This window comes from Polyodon spathula, chromosome 8 (assembly GCF_017654505.1).
Source record: "Polyodon spathula isolate WHYD16114869_AA chromosome 8, ASM1765450v1, whole genome shotgun sequence".
NCBI lineage: Eukaryota > Metazoa > Chordata > Actinopteri > Acipenseriformes > Polyodontidae > Polyodon > Polyodon spathula.
In genome coordinates this window covers 21,162,587-21,178,932 of record NC_054541.1, presented here as the reverse complement: position 1 = coordinate 21,178,932, position 16,346 = coordinate 21,162,587, and the positions used below count along the sequence as shown (strand labels likewise).

At 37.8% G+C, this 16,346-nt stretch overlaps 1 protein-coding gene across 1 annotated transcript; it reads right to left on the bottom strand.

The window, feature by feature from the left end:
• Nucleotides 1-3,847: 3,847 nt before the first annotated feature.
• Nucleotides 3,848-6,367, bottom strand: LOC121319592 (short transmembrane mitochondrial protein 1-like). Its single transcript, XM_041257182.1, has 3 exons — nucleotides 5,980-6,367; nucleotides 5,138-5,191; nucleotides 3,848-4,587 (listed from the first exon to the last, which is right to left on the bottom strand). The coding sequence occupies exons 1-3, from the start codon at nucleotides 5,992-5,994 to the stop codon at nucleotides 4,513-4,515; spliced, it is 144 nt and encodes a 47-aa protein (XP_041113116.1). The 5' UTR covers nucleotides 5,995-6,367; the 3' UTR covers nucleotides 3,848-4,512.
• Between the last annotated feature and the right edge of the window lie 9,979 nt (nucleotides 6,368-16,346).

The window sequence follows — 16,346 nt, the reverse complement described above, 5'->3', positions numbered from 1 at the left end:
GGAGTTGGTGGTCTCCAGACCTCCCCCAAGATCTCAGACAGCAAAACTGCTGCAGGGGAAGGTGGTCTCCTGACCTCTCCCCCCTTTATAGCCGGCAGCTCCCTCTGGCAGTTGTAATTATTATTATTATTATTATTATTATTATTATTATTATTATTATTATTATTATTATTATTTAAGTTTTATAATTTTTTCCCATGGGTATAGTTTCTTTCTTACAAAACAGCGCCAGTCAAGCCAGTTTGATCAAGTTTTACCTTTTCATCTTGGTGTCAGACAGTCACAGCTTGATCGGTCATATTCTGAAAAGTTAAATACACTTGGGCAGGCTGTACACTTTAATTTGTTGCTTTTAACATTAATATAACTTCCATTGGCATTGAACTTGCCTTTAAAAATGTAATCACTGTCAAGTAAGTGAACGCTGAATACACAGGCATGTTGTAAGTCTGGGACAGTTTTCCTTCTTATTGCCCGCAGTCACTTTCTTAACCGGTTATCGCTGTTATTTGGGAGACAGTGGTAATGCACATTTGAATCTTTGTAGTAGTAGTTTGTGTGACCAGGGGCAACACAATGTACACCAGACAGTTTCTTTGCTGACACACGTTGCTTGACGTTGTTGATATTTGTTTACTTCACGTTCACTTACTACAAACAATTCACATACTTCACACATTTTACTTCACTTACTTCATGTACTTTACACACTTCACTCACTTCATTTACTTTTACACACTGTGCTTACTTCATGTACTCATACACTTCTCCCACTGCTTTCTCCAACCAGTGATGTCACAGGAGTGATTTCTGCCAGGGCTGCTCAAGTGTGCCGTGAAATTTCGAGGTCGACGGTATAAGTCACGGCTACTGATAAGTAAACAAAGTAAACAAGATGTATTCAGTTAATAAACTTTATTTAAGCAAGTCTAAAAAATGATTAAAAATATATTAAAACCTGTTCAAATGTCATAAAAAGTGATTGTTTAAAAAGTACCAAATAAAGTATTGTACCTTATTTCTGTTTCGATCAAAGAACTCATCAACACAACGCACCCGCAATGCAGGACCAACCGTATTATGCTTTGCGTGGTTGCCCTTGGCAATCTGAGTCACAGCATTGGGAGTGATTTTTGACTGTGATGGAAAACAACATTAATGTCAAAAATAAAAAAAGAACACACACAAAACTGTGTTGTACTAAGTTTCACACATATAACGAGCAACAGAAGGGAGCACCTGTCAGGGGATCAGGACCTAAGAGTTGCCTTATCTGAAGTTCCACCCTGTATCAAGTGATTCTGCTCACTCAGACAGGCCCAGTTTCACATTAATGGTAATGTATTACACGTTATTACTCTGCTGCATTTTGGTCTGCCGTCTCTGCTTTTACTATCAAATCCTCAAAATTAAGCTTATTGTTTTCACCAGTTCTAACTTTTTTTAATGAATATTGAACTTTTTGGCAGTTTTTTTTTATATTCCCCTCTTTTTTACTTAATAACAAACAGTTGAAACTTTAAGTGGTAGGTTCTTTTGTTCAATAATACCAAGTTTTACACGAGAAATGCAAGACTGTTATATAATTAGCTTTTTTGCATTCTGCAATTTATAATTGAAAATCTGAAATATTGGGCCATTGGATTTCAAAACATTTAAAATCTTACATGCAGGATATTGTATTACATAGATATCTTGGCAAAATATTACCTATTGCTCCGACTTGTAGCCTGTGCATTGAACGGCTTTCACTGCAAACGGCTTAATTTGAGAGTTCAGTTGGAGAAAATAGGATGGTGTGCCTCAAAAAAAAATATATCAAGGTGTGCCACAGTAGAGAAAAGGTTGGGAACCACTGCAGTAGGGTACCCTTCATTCAGTTTACAGGTGTTTATAAAAGGTCCCAGACAAATTCAAGCTACTGATAATGGGCACCATCACAACATAAAATGTCCCTGCCCAGATGAATGTATCATATTTAAACCATGTTAGCCCATGTTGTGGTTTGTTTTTACAGTTTGACCATGTTTAACATGGATAACCCTGGTTTATTACAGCTAAACATTGTCAGACCATGCTTGGTATATAATATCCTAATCATGTTCAAATTCAAATTCATTAGACCATGGAGCTTCACCACAACCAGTTGTTGTTATTCCATGCAAGATCTGGAAACAATCACAGTCAACAGTGGTACAGTAATACCTAGGAAGGCATTCCTGTCTGTACAGGAAGTGTGTCTGGAAAAGCGCTCTCATCAGGAAGCTAGTGCACTTGGAGAAGAAGTCCCTACAGAACGTGACGTAGGCATTCAGGTTCCTATTGGTAGTGACTCTGCGGAATCCCCTGTGGGCTGCAGTAGGCTGGGTTGGTGTATGATGACATGATCTGCGAATGAGAGTCTACAGGCTGGGCGGGAAGGTGCAGGTAGACCGGGACGGTGGGTGTCGGGAATTGTTGCAGCACCACGTGGGGGTACACCTGGGGTTCAGAATGCAGTCTTCGTGACTGCGTTCTCAGCAGGTGTTCTTGGCTACTGGAAACAAAGGAAACACAAATAACAAAGCTATCCATATGTACTTGATCAGACGTTTCCTTCTCCTGGGCGTTCAAACCCAGTCTGTAAAACTCTTATTTCAACACCATTTCAAACAGAGACTTCTATCTGTTCCATCTGCAGTCTACAATCTTGTCAGTGTTTGCTGATTCGCAAGTAGCAGTATTCTGTATTCAGGCAATGGTTGAAACATTTTTCTGCTTGTCCATACCCCACAGGGATAAGCTAGTTATATGTTACTAAGCATACAGCACTGGCGAACCATCCAGATTACATCAACCACCTATCCCAGTTCCATAAAAACACAAATAAAAAAAAAAAGAACTCCTTAGAAGATATTGTGTTAACAATTTATCAAATCAAACCCTTATTGTTATGATTGAATTTTTTATGTCTAAATACATTATAATAAACGTAGGGTACCTAGATTAGGGAATGCATATCTAAAGTGGTTGACTGCAGTGTCAGGATGGTAAATAAATAAATAAATAAAACAAACAACTTACATGAGCAAACACCAGTACACAGTTCCTACACGTCACTAGTACTGGTGTATTGCACAAGGCTGGCTTTTTGTAGTCATGTGATTATTTAATGGAGCCCCTACACCATTACAAAAGATTATAACTCCAATATGTAAACGTTACAAGTAACACACACAATCATTAAATATAAATGGAAAACCCCCCAAAACAAAACAACCCAGAGGGCATGATGTAAGAAAAATAATACAAATATGTGAAAAAGATCTGCTAATAAAGTGGTTAACAAAATGGCAGTGAAACACTTATGTTTTACTAGGCTATAGCAGTGATTAAACTTGAATGAAAAAGTCAGAATATAAATAGAAAAATAGTAGTATCTCAAAGGGTGTGGTCAGTATCACTGACACAGGAAGAGGTCAAGGTGTTTATTTTTACTGGAAGTCAACATTAATGGAACTTGAGAAAAGTCTTAGAATAAACATAATTAAAAGTCTTTTGAACTCAACATGGAAGCCATGCTAGGACAAAGGTCAATAATATGGGCAGCAGCACATCTATATATCCCTGCAAATTAAATCTGAACCTTAAATGGTCTCTGACAAGTATGCAGTGCAGAGGTGGTAGCTTTGTATAAATCCTGCCTCACAGGGTTATTTTAACATGCTCGATGCCCACGAACTTGACCACAAGGGAGGACTATAAAATAAACATCCACCTTTGGTCACAAATGGTTAATGAGATATTAGTTGAAGTGGCTGTGTTAGCAGACAAGTAGAAATAAACTCCTCACAGGAAAATGTCCAAACAGTAAAATAAATGTTTATTCATTAAAACATCTTCTTATAAATAGCTGTTTGAAAGTTTTTTGATAACTGATGATCAACACTGTTTGTGCTTTCTCACAGTAACAGTTTCAGCATTTCTCCCACACAGGGTGCTACCCCACTTTCTAAAGTGCAACTACATGCCCTGCTGTTGTTAACAGCAGTTTGGACGTTATACATACGTCTGTGAAATCAGTTACATGAACTTGATTTACAATAATCAACCCTACTGTATGCCTCGGTGGGATAAACTGGATTAATACAGCACTGCAGAAATGCATCAACCACCCATCCATGGTTATCCTGGGATTAAATGTAAAAATCAGGGCTTCATGCAATCCAGGTGGAATCCTGGTTTCTGGGTCTTCAGCAATAAGCAAAACGTATATAATAAAAGCCACACCCCCATCAGATGATGATAAATAGTTTATAGGCTTGCAGTTTTCTGTGGTAATAATTTCCAAAGGTTTGTGCCATCGTCTCCACATTCTATTCTACGCTGATTGATACAGGAATTTTTTACAAAAAAAAAAAAAAAAAAAAGGCTCAATTTGTTTAACAGGTCTACTTAATTCAAAATGTCGCTCTAAACAATATTTTGATACTGAATTGATGCTCTCGGATCTTGAAAAGTATCCTCTCCATTTCAGGAACCTGGGGGCTTCTTCTTAGCCTCCACATCTCTCTTGAACTCTTCAATCTTCTTAGAAATGTTTGGCACCTGCAGTGCAAAATACAGATTCTTGTGAAAACACCACAATATTTACTTATGAAATATAACTTCTGTACACTTGCTTTTCCTAATACAATATAATTGAAGGCAAAATACTTGTCATATCAAGTTCAGTCTTGTAGTGATTTTGACGGTTATTTATCAACATATAAAGCCCTTTCAAATACATAGTTCACTTACTGCCAGCAATCTTTGTTAAACGTGTATGCTCTGCATTGATTAGACTTACCACTGGACATATCCTTCTGAGTAATAAGTCTCAGTCAACACGACAATCAGCAGTTCAGGTTTTTGTCTATCTTGTTCCAAATGCAGTTCCCACCGCTTAGAATGACTGTTTGTGTTAACGTGATTCACATAGGATAAACTCCCACACAATAAACTGACATTCAAAATAACCAGTACAAGTAACCAAAACAAGCAAGCGTGTATACATCTATAAATATTAGAATTTATATCTGAAGTTCTGAGACAGAAATGATTAATGGTTGACAAAATCAATACTGTATCATCCTTACCCCTCCTCCATCTAACTTACCTCATAGTTCTGTGCCAGGAACATCCCAACTACATTTCCCAAAGTAAACCCCACCTGGAAGAGAACTCAACACATTACTAACCCTTACAGACCCACACCTGTTAAACTAATTCAGTTTTTCAAGAATGATCAAAGGTTGGTTTTAAATTAAATTATTTTAACGCACTTAACCAGTATTAACATTAGGTTAAAATATTCGATAAAATACATTTCAATTTGCACCGATTTGTGATTATAGACAAATGCAACTCAAGTACGGCAAATTATCAACTGCACCGTTAATAATTTTGTGACTTATAATATTTGACAAGTGTAATCTTTGCAAAAACAATACCAAATCAGTAATAATATATCTGCTATTATAGAATTACATCAAATGTAAATGCATTTGAAACCATTTATGATATTTTAAAAATCAGCCTAACAGCCTAATGTTCCATTTAATTTAATATCTGCTTTTAAGAAGGAATCAGCAACACATGTAGACCTTTGGTTGGAGTTAATGTGAAGGTTTTTTTGTGTTTGTTTTTTTCCGAACTGAAACTAAAACTGTTATTGTTACAAAATATATCAAGCGGCAGAAGTGCTTTTTGTGCAAATAAAAGATCGTTTAAAAAAAAAAAAAATTGGATTTTGCGTTCAAGGTCAAATGTGAAAATAGCATTTTTCAGTACATCAAGTCCTTGTATTTCGAAGACGAGTAAACGTACGTATAGTAAAGTTACAGTATACTGACTTTACCCAGTTTAAGATCCGCACACCTGAAACCTAAGCTTTTTTTTATTTAATTATTTTTATTAATTCCCATATTATCGGCTTTGTTGATGGAAACATGTACTCACCAAAAACTGCAACATGTTATTTTAAACAATAATGCACACTTCAAGCTGAATGCTGTTACCAACAACCTTCTACAAACACACACAACTCCGCCGGTTTAACATTGGAACTTCCGTCCGTGCCTACGCGCTGCATCATGGGAATCCAAAGAGTTCCGGTAGCGACTTTCCCTCAATCTATACTACACATGTAAATTGTGCCCCATTTCCTGTTCCAAACCTTCTCTTTTTAAAACGATTGGATTTTTAAACACGATTCACATAGAGATTTAGTTAGAAATATCCCTCATTAACACACGCGTGTTATTATTTCTACGCTCGATCTTTTCACCAGGTCTGACAACAACTCTTTATCGCCGATGTGCTGTCAGAAATGCTAAAAGTTACTAAACATGTTACCAATCACAAGGACTATGATTTCCCAGTGCTATGTCCATATGGCCTGTCTTCGGGGAGAATTTGTCATGTGCCTAGTGATGTAATAGGTGATGTCAAGTGTGACGGAAACACACACATAAGGGTGCAGAGTTAAGGTTGCGTGGCTGGAGAGGTGGGGACAGCAACAGCTGTACCTGAGGCTGGTGAGGTGGGGACAACTTTGAACAGCAGTGCTGATGGCAGTTATTCTTCTTGTTGTATTGCTTTGTCCACTCTCTAGAAAGATCACCTGCAGGTTGCTCATCTTTTCACACCCAGGCAACTGAGACTGTGGCTGATGGTTTTCCCTTTGTGGAACACACTTGCCTGAGTTTACAATGTTTTCCTATCAATTAGAACGCTGTCATACTTGAAATTGACAAGTGCTGTATTAATTATGTCATTTTAATAAACTTAATTCTGTGTTTGAATTTTGAAATGTGCTATATAAATCTGGTGATAAGTAGAATATGCTATAATACAACAAATATAATAGATATTAACATACAACACAAATAACACTTGCACACAATGTCTACAAGTGCAATATCATATCATTAATAAACAAAACAATATGTGGGATAATTAATTCTGTGTTTGAATTTTAAAATGGCGCTAGATGAATCTGGCGATACGGTGCAGCAGGTTTATTTTCTAACTCAACACAAGTGACATTCCAAATAAGTACATTTTGGTAGGAATAAACGTATAAAATGCATTCATGTCTTTACAAAATCATTTTCATTTCTGAATATTCTTTTAAAAACTGTAAACAGAAGCATGTTATCATTTATGTCTTCTTGATGGGTTCTAAAACATGTCCCGACTCTACTGAGGCGTCCGGAAATGCACAGAGATGCTCAGGGTAGACCGGAGGCGACCTTGAAGCACATTACTACTACTAAAACTAACAAATCACGTATGTATGTATTCATGGGAAACAGAGGCACAGCAAGTATGTTTCACATTCTTTAGCCTGTAGCAAACCAGCAACCAAACAAGAACATCAGCTTCCTTCTATGTGTTTCATTGCCGCTTACAGGTTTCCTAGCATGTTTCTTTCAGTTCTTTTTCATTCTCTCTAAACACTGTACTTCTGGTGTTACATGTCTCTGTTCCATCCACAGCTGTGGCCAATACAGAAACATCTCAAACACTATCTATATTGACACACTATGTTCCTCCTGCCTGCTCTTACATTCCATTCAAAAAAAATCTACTGTGCCATGTACTGTGTGTATTAGAAATGAAACAATACAACACTACCCTTAACATTAGGATAATTTTTCAATTAGAGAATAGGTCCATTTTTTAAATGTGTATCCTATTTCTGTACAATTGCAAAAATAGTTTTACAATTTAGGATAAAGTATCACCCTGTTCACACTTGTGGTTTAGGCCAGCCCAGGGCCACTTTATCTCATAACTGTGAACTCTCGAAAAATGAAAAGACAGCCCTGGGTCGAGTGAAATTTAGACCAGCTTTTTGATGTGGCCTAAAAAGTACCAATGCCACCTATCTGCGTCTGTAAACCCAACGCAGGCCCTGGGCCAGCCTTAACGAGGCAGTGCGGTGACGTACCTCAAACCACCCCCTACTAGGTACAGCATAGTAGATCAAAACAATTTCAGTTTTAAGGGGTAACACCCGGGACGATGAAGAAAAGAACCCTTACCGGTCCATTTATTCAGCGCTTGTCAGGCGCGTCAGGTCCAATTTATTTTCACACACGCTGTTTTAAATATCCTCCCCCTCCCACTCCAAAAAGAGTAAAACAGGTTTAAAATGTGTTGAATCGCAAAAGGTCAGTCCTGCATCTCCAGCCAAGCCCCATCCCTTGCAGAAAAAGAACCCTTACCGGTCCATTTATTCAGCGCTTGTCAGGCGCGTCAGGTCCAATTTATTTTCACACACGCTGTTTTAAATATCCTCCCCCTCCCCCTCCAAAAAGAGTAAAACAGGTTTAAAATGTATTGAATCGCAAAAGGTCAGTCCTGCATCTCCAGCCAAGCCCCATCCCTTGTTCGCTGTATTTTTCACAGATCTCTTTATAGACGTAGATACTCTCCCGATCACTCTTTCATCACCAAACTCAATAATGCGATCCAAGTCATTATTTTATTACTATAACATCTCAAAAAGCTCTGCAAATGTCCATATGTCCGTGGTCTGAGCGCTGGATGCAGAAGCAGCTATCTCGTTTATGTCCATGTTATCTCTGGAGAAAACCTGCAAGTCTGTCCGAGAACTCTCGGAAATACTGAGCAGCAGGCCAGAAATAAACCCACCACGGATCTTGGATTTTATGGAACCTACGAGATCTCCAGCCCATTAAATAGCAATGGGGAATGCACTGAATACACCGACACTTGACGATGATGATGCTGGGTCAGTCATGAATGTAAGTATTTCTTCATCGTACAGCTTTCATTAAAACCATAAAACTTGAGCTGTGTGTGATTTTTATATATATATATATATATATACACACACACACACACACACACACTCCAGATTGTAAATCTCAATATTGATAAATAAGGCATACGACGTTGCATATTCAGTCACCATTAATATAATAATCTGTATTGTGACTAATGTAATGTACACGTCCTTGGTTGCTGCATTTACGCATGATCCAATACGATCACTTCTTTCCACAGTAACCAACTGCACTGTCAACACACGCCTTTATCATATCTTATGTAAGAAGTACAGTACCAACAGTGTTGCAAAAAATAAGATTGCCATATTTACGTCTGCAAATTTCCCAGCGCAATCTCTTATGTTGACTTCCGGGAATGCGGTGTTTACATCACTGTTTACATTCCCAACAAGCACATTGACGCACTTTAGGCTTCCTTTTCAGCCACATATGTGAACGCACTTAGGCCCCATAAAACCTCAACTATGAACGGAATTTTGAGGCGGCCCAAGGCCGACTAAGTGTGAATGGGGTGTATGTCACCAAAGTGCAAAACCTAGCTAACAGTTTTACCTCGTTACATTTCATTGCCACAACGTTATAGCCCACTTTGTTTGTGACAAGGTTTTGATCAAATAAATGTGTGGATTCCATGAGATACCGTCTCACTTAAATGCATATACCTGCTTCACTCACTCAAACTCAGGAGCTCACATTGAAATCAATACCCCAGTTAAGGGGAAATGTATCCTTGGGTTATGCTTAAACTTAATACTTAAGGTGTTTCCTATCTACAGAGAGAGAAGCAGCAAATGGAGACATGTGGCAAAGTGGGCAAGTGTGTGCAGGTGAAGGCAATGCAGAAGAAACAGACAGACAACGATATCCAGGTGCAATGGTGTTTATCGATTGTATTTTTCCGAAGCCTGCCGGCAAAACAAACAGTAAACAATAATGATGCAAAGTGATAAAGCAGCGTGTATCACCATTTATAATGCCTGGGTTTGACCCGTAGCCAATAGTCCCGTTCTTAATACGCCCACACGTAACACAAAACACATACACAGGTCCTAGTGCTCGTGCTGCAAATATAGTTCTCCGTGAAACAAGGAAAGTGCTGGTGCCCAGTTTGGTGCTGGACTTTGGCTACAGCTCCGGATCACATTAGTAGTCTAAACAAACAAACAGTGGTCAGTGACAACATCAAATGAATGCCCCAGCAGACAGTATCTTAAAGGAAGAGTGACCCATTTAATAAACAAACACTCCTTTTCGACCAAGGAGTAGTTGCACTCCCGAGGGAGCATTTTTTTTACTGATGTACAAGATGGGGTGTTCTAATCTACGTCTATCGTTTGGGACAAGACTGCACCCAAACCGACATCTGATGCATTGGTGTGGAGAATGAATCACTTCGTGAAGTCTGGACTGATGAGAGTGGGGGTCTGGCAGAGTCTCTGCTTAACAATATCAAACGCCCACTGGCATTCTACTGACCACTTAATTGAATTTGGTGCGTTCTTTCTGGCGACGTCAACTAAGGGATTGACCACAGATGCATACTCGGGAATAAATCTTCGGTAATAACCGGCTAACCCTAGTAGAGACCTTACCTGAGCCTTGCTTTTGTGGATTGCTGCATACACCAAAGCCTGGACCTTGGCGACAACAGGTTTCACCCTTCCATCCCCAATTATAAATCCCAAATATTGTGTATCTGCTTTGGCAAATGCACATTTTCTCAAGTTATCCGTCAGCCAGGCTACCCTTAGAGACTGTCATGATCGTAGCCAAATGCCCTCGCCAGGTGGAGCTGCAAGTGGACAAAAATTTGGTAGACAGTAATAACTCAAGGTTTTTTTCATCGTCTCTCCTGTCTCCATTCTCCCAGTCTCTTTAGAATAAAAATACAGTAAATAGAAGTGGAGATTTTTTTAAAAAAGAAAATAAAAACTTAAGGCATAAAAATACATTCAAAACGTGAACTTCAGTTGCCTGCCATGGAAACCACATGAATTGTTTGCATTACTAACAGTGTGAAAAGGCAGGAAGTGTAACCACCTATTTATTAATAAAACATTTTATTAAAACAAACAGCTAAATGTGAATATTAATATAATAAAGTAGGGGTGCACAATTGCACGGGATGCAGTTTCTCATAGGTATAGCTATGAGAAAGTGAATCCCCTGTACGTCACATAACGTGCGCATGGGTAGTAAAGCCAACGGCACGCACTATCGCATGTGTCGCAGTTTCTCATGCTACACCGGCCCAGCTTGCACAGATTTTGCATCGTCAGAATGCCAAGGACATTAATGTGGTGTCTGCCACAGTTTGGCATGTGAAACTTTAAATATAATCTCTGAATTTGCAATCAGTGACTTCGCCACCCCTTGTTTATATTGAGGTAGGGGGACCTCAAAGTCGTGACCAAGATATGGGTTCCCTCACATAAGTCCCTTCAATGAAATGAAAGTCAGAAATCATAAGTGCAGTTTGAAATTGATTTTCAATAGTCCAAAAGTATCTAGTTCCTATAGTATAACAACTAAAATCGAAGCTCAAAAGAAACACCAGGATCAGTACAGATTTATATACAAAGACAACCGTACCACAGAAAGCACAGAGGACTTCAGACACAGGAAAGGTGATACTACACAAAAAGTAATAACAAAAACGTGAAAAAAAAAATCAATACATATAAATCCGCACAAACGCCAAGTGCAAACTCAATTGGAAACGTAAAATAAAATGTGTAAACAAATTCAAATCCCAAAATAAAAACGTGACTATTCCTTGCGTCTATACAAACAGTGGTAGGGTTACACTTTGTTGTAAAGAAAATGCAAAAGGCACAATAAGTTACACTATCTGAAAAACCAAGGCATGTATTAGAAATTATATTAAAAAGAAAATAAACAGACAACTAAGACGATCAGTGGGCCTAATCAAACACAGCAATACATACATAAAGAAAAAGAGAGGATTGGTAATTTGACAAAATAAAATCATAAACAATCAAATAGTAAACAACCGACAATAATCAAACACAATAATCGGTGCTCGCATCCTACAAAGCAAAGAAACAAAGAATACGGGCAAAATGCACCACCATAAAACAAAACACTGCACATAAGAAAAATATAAAACATTACCTCGGGAAAATTGCGGTGTATTGTTTAAACGAAACAGCTCCCAACAGTTTGCTCTACCAAATAACTATTAGTACATTAATAAAATAACAAAAGAAAATAACGAGTCTTTTAAAAGTAAACAGATACCTCGGGCATAGTTCGCAGGGTTTTCTTGCAGAATTGGGCTACTTCAAAAACACAGCCACGGGCAATATTAAGGAGTCGGGGGCTGACAATCTAATCAGTGGTATGACTTTAAAAGATTGAACTGTTTTCATGTTTGCAATATTATTTGGGATACAGTACCACCATCAATAAAGTTATCACGCTGTAATTCCGTTGCTGGCCTGGTATGAATGTTGATTTGTCCCTTCAGAGCTTAAGTACGAATTTGTTGATAATGACGTTTGGATGAGCTGTACTGTCTTGTAGTTTTTATCAAATTTATACCAGGTATCTTTTCTTACGAAAGCTTTTGATTTTTTTTTTTTTTTTTTTTTTTTTTTTATGCATAGACTTGCGTGTTAATAATAAGCTTGTTTTCAGTTAAAACAAATAATTGGGCTATTTTTGAAGTTACTTTGGGCTATAAACTCTGCAGAAATCTGGCAACCTTGACATCGGGTAGCTGTGAATAAGCTGCACTATTAGTGGAAAACGTGTCACACAGCTCACCTTACAAAGTACCGAATACAACAAGGTTTAAAACAAGGACATGCGTTTCTAAAAACACACCAAAATAAAAATAGCCGCGGTGCAACCGGCTTACCTGATAGTTTGATTCGAGAATGAACCCCCTCCCCCAAAAAAAGATAAAAGACAAACCCTGCATTCACAATTCCTGACTCAAAAGAGCGCACTCTTTATAGAAATTCCCACCAACCGCATTCTGCATGGTCCTAGTGTCCCACATCAACATTAGGCTTAATTGGAAAACGATTGCGTGTGAACAGCAGATGAGCTTCCAGATCTTGCGGGCTTCAATTTTGTAGAAGGAACGTTTAAGTGCTTAACTGTGAATTATATTTTAAAATCAATCCGCGCACAAATACCGGCTTTTTCCCTTAACATTGTAATCTACAACTAATCTGATAACATTAAAAAACTACTTAAACATACATTCTGACGCTGGTGTAGACACAAGAGAAACACGTTTGTGACAGGGCACCGTAATGAAGGTTCAATTCGCAGCTGCTGGACAGCAAATCACCAGGGAAGTCAGGATTGGTCCACAATTCTGTCATCGACTGGATCCAAACAACACCCTCTCTCGAAAATAACCAGTCAAACTCCCAAAGTTTTGAAGGTTTCTTATTTAAATAGTGAATAGTTATTACGCCACCTTTATGTAAATTGCACCCATTGTATCTGTTGTAAAACATCAGAAAAGTATTTTTTTTTTTTTAAAAAAAATCTTTTGATGAAGCACATTCAGGTTAAAACAAACAGAGTCAGCAAGTTTCGAACTGAGGTTTTGCCAAGTGCAGTAAAATAAGAAGCGTGACGGAGGCTTGTTAATAGTTCCAAGAAGGTATCGCTGCAGACTGCAGGGTCAGCCAGCTTCTAATTACGTCATAAAGAATTCGAGCTAGAAGATATAGATATTCTATCAAGATAACTAATAAATAATTCCAGGGATAATTTTAATGAATATTGTGTACACACACACACACACACACACACACACACACACACACACACACACACATTTTTAACGACTGAAATATATATAGAAATATATATATTATATATATATATATATATATATATATATATATATATATATATATATATATATATATATATATATTGTAGTCTAAATTTCAAAGTTATGTACACTTTTTTCTTAATTATTTTGCATGGAGAGGAGAGGAAGGCTACTTGTCTTTTAGGCGATTATTAGACATAGAAGTACATGGACAGAACAAGAATTGTACTGTTAGTCTTTGTACATTTAATTGCCTGCATACTTGTTCCTTCAAGGGTGTATTTATTTATCATTGACAGTCATATTATTAGTGTAACTGAAAAAGTCATCAAATGGGGAATAGGAATAATAAACTTTTCTATGCAAGTGGTGTACACACAGAGATGAAGAGATCTCCATGGGCCAGCGCTGCAATTCTTACAGATAGCTTTATGTTTCCAGCTCCTGGAGGCTTAGACAAATGTTAAATTAGTTCCATGAAGAAACATTCAATTAAATCATTAAGAGCAATAATTGAATAAAAAGAAAGACCACCTGGCCAGTGTGGACTAAAGTAGTAGACCCCCGGTATAGGTCAGTATAGAAAATGCTTCTATACTATTTGTCTTCTAATGATCCCCTGAAGAACAGGATCCAGAGGACTCTTCTATCAATGGACCAGACCACAGGCTCCCCACAAGCATATCTGGCCATTTATTGTTTTCAGGAATTTGTCACAGCAAGCTACCTGATTATTTAACACTATATGTGTTGATATATCATTAGAAAGTCTGCCTGTTGAACACCCATCTGTAGCAGTTTAAACCATGCTATAAACAAAAAAGGAAATCATTTAATTAAAAGTCGAAAACTTTATTTATAAAATGGGTTTGGAGATATCTGAGTCCTGATTGGCTGGTAGGCATTCCAAGCCATTTAATTATTACAGGACAACCAATGGGCAAAAACAAGTCTCAGAACTAAGACTTTTTATAAAAAGGATATATTGAGCACTTAAGATCCTAAAAATTGCATTGGCCGCAATTTTTCTCACCAATAAAAACAATAATAATACAACGTCAGACTTCCTCCCTGTAAATTTTATCTTGTTTGGAGACGCCAATGCCCACACATTCCTGGAGGATTTACACCACAACCGTTCTGTAACAGAACTGACAGTAATCATTTTTTTAAAAAAAGGTCAGGAAACCGTGAGTATACAAAACACCTCTCTCTCAGTACTGCTGAAATAAATGCAATTGAAGCCAATAAAAAGTGGAATACTAAAAAAGTAACCACTTGAGCTGTGTCAGTTTTTAATGATTGGTCAGCAGAAACAAAAAAATAACATGGACTGGAAAACTGCACCTAAGACTTAAATAAACACAGCTTTAAGAAGTTTCTTTGCTGAAGTGATAACATCAGCTGGCACACAGCACTCAGTTTGCAGATTCACAAGCTTGGAGCTTGCCTGAATCGTTTTTTAAATTCTCCTAGTTGGATAATCTATAAATGTAATTTCAGATAACCACTTTAAAAGAGCAAACAGCGTGTTCATTTATGTCCTGAAAACCTACACGCGACAACAAAAAAGACGTCACAACATCACCTTGCTGTATCCCAATCAGACTTAAACAAGCTTAAGTCACTGGTACATAGAACTCAGTTTACAAGCTAGTTTAAGAAGCTATTGGGCACCAGCTGAAAGAGACAGGAAGTCCTGGAGTTACATCCTCTCTGCAGTACTGTCGTCAGCTGGTAAACAAAAAGAAACAAACTCCCCTACTCACCAAACAGTGCCACCTACTGCACAATCTGTCCAACTGTGTAACCAGCCATTTAATTTAGAAAACTGTACATTCCCTGGTACAGTCAACTTCATGAGACAAACACCGATAATATTCTACAAATTAATTTAATATTAAAAACAGTTTGTTTATCTGTTAATTGGAACTATTACATTTATTGGAACTATTTTTCCTAGTGTAGTAATATATTTAGTAAAAGAATAAACCTATATTCACTTTTAAATAAAAATGTGTCTATATCTTTATTTCTAAAAACTAGTAACCCATTTTATAAGCACAATAAGACATGACAGGGTGTTGGTTGTGCTGGAATAACCGCACTTCCAGGGGCTAAAGGCACGCAGCCTACGGCCTCATACCTTACTGCGCCCCTGGGCGTGCGGTTATTCTAGCACAGACAACGCCCTGTCGTGTCTTATTGCTTACTTAACACACTGTATGTACATATTGTAGAAATAAACACAACTATTTAAATATAACATAACTTCCCCTGCTGACGGCCCTCCAATGTCTCCCCATTCCACAAGGCAGTCACCCATTATAGAGGGGCCCCAACTGGTTAACACATTTTTTATTTTTTAAATGGACTGTGTCCTTGGACAGTCCACTTAACAGAATCCAGGGTGTTACACTTCAGCATCGAGCCCCTCCATGCTGTCCTTCTCCACATATCCTGGTGCCAAGGCTTTGCTGCTGGTCCACAATGTCCATACTCATTAATCTGAAACTCAGTAAACTGAAACCCAGAGTGGTGCACCTGAATGTATTCTTGAGGAAACATATTCCAGTATACAACACCTGTTCAAAATATAAGACTGTTTAATTACTACTTCAAAATTGTTAAAACTTCAGGCTAATAGAAGAATGACCTAGTTAAAAGCTGCATGTTGTCCGATG